This window comes from Silurus meridionalis, chromosome 23 (genome assembly GCF_014805685.1).
Source record: "Silurus meridionalis isolate SWU-2019-XX chromosome 23, ASM1480568v1, whole genome shotgun sequence".
Classification (NCBI taxonomy): Eukaryota; Metazoa; Chordata; class Actinopteri; order Siluriformes; family Siluridae; genus Silurus; species Silurus meridionalis.
In genome coordinates, this window is record NC_060906.1 from 25,916,626 (window position 1) to 25,921,625 (window position 5,000).

General features: G+C 41.1%; 1 protein-coding gene across 2 annotated transcripts in view; it reads right to left on the reverse strand.

Moving 5' to 3' along the window:
- meis2b (Meis homeobox 2b) overlaps positions 1-5,000 on the reverse strand; it is a 21,860-nt gene that overhangs the window by 12,180 nt on the left and 4,680 nt on the right. For both annotated transcript variants that reach the window (XM_046836421.1, XM_046836420.1), the window contains 4 exons: positions 1,887-2,028; positions 1,059-1,109; positions 487-537; positions 267-407 (listed from right to left, as the gene is read on the reverse strand). In XM_046836421.1, coding sequence (XP_046692377.1) covers positions 267-407; positions 487-537; positions 1,059-1,109; positions 1,887-2,028 — 385 coding nt within the window. The remainder of the gene's footprint in view (positions 1-266; positions 408-486; positions 538-1,058; positions 1,110-1,886; positions 2,029-5,000) is intronic.

Sequence of the window (5,000 nt, forward strand, 5' to 3'; positions counted from 1 at the left end):
GAGACAAAGACACATTGACATGCTAATGTCATTACAGCAGAGACACACCACAGCCTGATCCTGTCTACCAGCTGTCCTTCTCATAGCCTTCATCATCATCCTCCTCATCACCATCATCGCTGTCACCATCATCATCATTACCATCATCATTACCATCATCATCATTACCATCATCATCATCATCATCATCATCATCATAACTGAAATTGTGTGAGTTTTTGCAGCAGGATGTTAGATTAGATGTGCAGGAGAATATGAGATCTTACATGGTCTGATAGATGAGTGGAGGTCAGATCATCAAAATCAGACTTGCATCCATCACGATCATCGATCACCAGGTCAATAGGCATTTTTCCTTTCAGACAGCTGATGTAGCGGTGACAAAAATTATCACACAGCTCATGGACCTGCAACAAACACAACATCACCATGAGTCCATAAATAAACATCTACATTCATCATGATGGCAGTGTAGCTCTGATCTACCTTCTCCAGCTCCAGCAAGTGAAATCTTAACACTTGAATTGCTTGAATCATCTGGAAGATAAGAAAGAGAGGAGTCACTGGTTGATCTTCATTATCTGTTTTGTTGAGCTTCATCAACAATCCACTGGAACAGATGGACAGATTATGTTCTGGGGGAAATCCCAGCACCAACAAGCTGGATCTCCTGGGCCCCTGAGTGAGGCCCTTGACCTTCAGCAGCTCAGTGTATAAGTCAGTGTGGGTAAAAGCTGTGAATGCTGTAGATGTGATGATGCAGGTGTGATCATGTGTCCTCTAGGAGTGTGTGGTATAAATGATGGTGCTGAGCTTCAGAAAGGGTGCAGGTTGGAACTTTCTGTTTCAGTAAAGGTTCTCAGTGAAACAGAGGTCTGTGAATGTTCTAAACATATTAGAAAGACTAACAGGTCAAATAAGTAACAACAACAACAACAACATTCTACTACTACTACTACTACTAATAATAATAATAATAATTTGTTTATTAACCAACTTTAGAATTGAGGTCGATTTAGAATATTACATGAATAAACGTATAAATGCTCCACACTCACCAGATTATCCAGCTCTGGATTCGAGGAGAATATCGGTTTCTCTGCTCGTATCTAAACAAACAAACAAACAAACAAATAAATAAATAACTAGGTGACACTGATTATGTTATTTTACTGCAGTGCATGAAAGCATGTGTGGAGTGTTTGGAGTGTGTGGAGTGAATGGAGTTTATTGAGTGTTTGGAGTGTATGTGGTGTGTGGCTTGTGAGGTGTGTGTAGTGTGTGAAGTGTGTGGAGTGTGAGGAGTGTGTGGAATGAGTGAAGTGTTTGGAGTGTGTTGAGTGTGTGAGGTGTGTGAAGTGTAAGGAGTGTGTGGAATGAGTGAAGTGTTTGGAGTGTGTGACATGTTTATGGTATGTTTGGTGTTTGATTCTCAGGTCAATAAGTAATTGATTGTCAGTAGGTGATTATCAGTAGTTGATTGTCAGTAGGTGATTATTAGTAGTTGATTGTCAGTAGTTGATTGTCAGTAGTTGATTATCAGTAGTTGATTGTCAGTAGTTGATTATCAGTAGTTGATTGTCAGTAGTTGAATATTAGTAGTTGATTATCAGTAGTTGATTGTCAGTAGTTGATTATCAGTAGTTGATTGTCAGTAGTTGATTATTAGTAGTTGATTGTCAGTAGTTGATTATTAGTAGTTGATTGTCAGTAGTTGATTATTAGTAGTTGATTGTCAGTAGTTGATTATCAGTAGTTGATTGTCAGTAGTTAAATATTAGTAGTTGATTGTCAGTAGTTGATTATCAGTAGTTGATTATCAGTAGATGATTATTAGTGGTTGATTGTCAGTGGTTGATTATGGATGAAGGTGTGTGATGAAAGACCTGTTTGGAGAACACTGTGATGTCTTCATTAAAGGAGTCTGAAGAGCAGACGTCTCCCCCTGCCCCGCCCGGCTCCCTCGGAGTACACGTCGCTAACTCACACTTCTCAAACACCAGCGCCAGTAAAGGGAACAGAGGATGACTGAGGAACCACAAACACAGAGACATCTAACCTTTAGTTCATCATCTTCACTCGTGACCTTTCAACCTCATTCATCCTCCTCAGTATCCTCATCATCACTCATCCTCCTCAGTATCCTCATCATCACTTATCCTCCTCAGTATCCTCATCATCACTCATCTTCACTCATCCTCCTCAGTATCCTCATCATCACTCATCCTCCTCATTATCCTCATCATCACTCATCTTCACTCATCCTCCTCATTATCCTCATCATCACTCATTCTCCTCAGTATCCTCATCATCACTTATCCTCCTCAGTATCCTCATCATCACTCATCTTCACTCATCCTTCTCAGTATCCTCATCATCACTCATCCTCCTCATTATCCTCATCATCACTCATCTTCACTCATCCTCCTCATTATCCTCATCATCACTCATCTTCACTCATCCTTCTCAGTATCCTCATCATCACTCATCCTCCTCATTATCCTCATCATCCTCATCTTCACTCATCCTCCTCATTATCCTCATCATCACTCATCTTCACTCATCCTCCTCAATATCCTCCTCATCACTAATCCTCCTCAGTATCCTCATCATCACTCATCCTCCTCATTATCCTCATCATCACTCATCTTCACTCATCCTCCTCAATATCCTCCTCATCACTAATCCTCCTCAGTATCCTCATCATCACTTATCCTCCTCAGTATCCTCATCATCACTCATCTTCACTCATCCTTCTCAGTATCCTCATCATCACTCATCCTCCTCATTATCCTCATCATCACTCATCTTCACTCATCCTCCTCATTATCCTCATCATCACTCATCTTCCTCATTATCCTCATCATCACTCATCCTCCTCATCATCCTCATCCTCCTCATTATCCTCATCACTCATCCTCCTCAGTATCCTCATCATCACTTATCCTCCTCAGTATCCTCATCATCACTCATCTTCACTCATCCTTCTCAGTATCCTCATCATCACTCATCCTCCTCATTATCCTCATCATCACTCATCTTCACTCATCCTCCTCATTATCCTCATCATCACTCATCTTCACTCATCCTTCTCAGTATCCTCATCATCACTCATCCTCCTCATTATCCTCATCATCACTCATCTTCACTCATCCTCCTCATTATCCTCATCATCACTCATCTTCACTCATCCTCCTCAATATCCTCCTCATCACTAATCCTCCTCAGTATCCTCATCATCACTCATCCTCCTCATTATCCTCATCATCACTCATCTTCACTCATCCTCCTCAATATCCTCCTCATCACTAATCCTCCTCAGTATCCTCATCATCACTCATCCTCCTCATCATCACTCATCCTCCTCATCATCACTCATCTTCACTCATCTTCACTCATCCTCCTCAATATCCTCATCATCATTCATCCTCCTCAGTATCCTCATCAACACTCATCCTCCTCAATATCCTCATCTTCACTCATCCTCCTCATTATCCTCATCATCACTCATCTTCACTCATCCTGAGTATATGAGGATCAACACTCATCCTCCTCAATATCCTCATCTTCACTCATCTTCACTCATCCTGAGTATATGAGGATCAACACTCATCCTCCTCAATATCCTCATCTTCACTCATCCTCCTCAGTATCCTCATCATCACTCATCTTCCTCATTATCCTCATCTTCACTCATCCTCCTCAATATCCTCATCATCCTCATCCTCCTCAGTATCCTCATCATCACTCATCTTCCTCATTATCCTCATCATCACTCATCTTCCTCATTATCCTCATCTTCACTCATCCTCCTCAGTATCCTCCTCATCCTCATCACTCATCTTCACTCATCCTTCTCAGTATCCTCATCATCACTCATCCTCCTCATTATCCTCATCATCACTCATCTTCACTCATCCTCCTCATTATCCTCATCATCACTCATCTTCACTCATCCTTCTCAGTATCCTCATCATCACTCATCCTCCTCATTATCCTCATCATCACTCATCTTCACTCATCCTCCTCATTATCCTCATCATCACTCATCTTCACTCATCCTCCTCAATATCCTCCTCATCACTAATCCTCCTCAGTATCCTCATCATCACTCATCCTCCTCATCATCACTCATCCTCCTCATCATCACTCATCTTCACTCATCTTCACTCATCCTCCTCAATATCCTCATCATCATTCATCCTCCTCAGTATCCTCATCAACACTCATCCTCCTCAATATCCTCATCTTCACTCATCCTCCTCATTATCCTCATCATCACTCATCTTCACTCATCCTGAGTATATGAGGATCAACACTCATCCTCCTCAATATCCTCATCTTCACTCATCTTCACTCATCCTGAGTATATGAGGATCAACACTCATCCTCCTCAATATCCTCATCTTCACTCATCTTCACTCATCCTGAGTATATGAGGATCAACACTCATCCTCCTCAATATCCTCATCTTCACTCATCCTCCTCAGTATCCTCATCATCACTCATCTTCCTCATTATCCTCATCTTCACTCATCCTCCTCAATATCCTCATCTTCACTCATCCTCCTCAGTATCCTCATCATCACTCATCTTCCTCATTATCCTCATCATCACTCATCTTCCTCATTATCCTCATCTTCACTCATCCTCCTCAGTATCCTCCTCATCCTCATCACTCATCTTCATCCTGATCACTGATCCTGATTTATCTGTAAATGATCTAGCAGGAGCAGGATTTTGGCTGAAGCTGAAGGAACACATCACTCACTACCTCGTCCTGTTTGTTGATTCATGCACATGTGTATAAACTGCACAGATCATCACATCTGGTGAACATCTGCACTTTAAAATCAGAAACACGTCTAATCACTCAGACTGTAGCTGCTGCTTATATACAGAAATTCATCCAATTTTATTTCTTCTTTTAATTTTATTGTTATTTTAACTGTGTTTCAGTTTCATTTCATTTTTACATCATAAACTTGATCTCAGTGCAG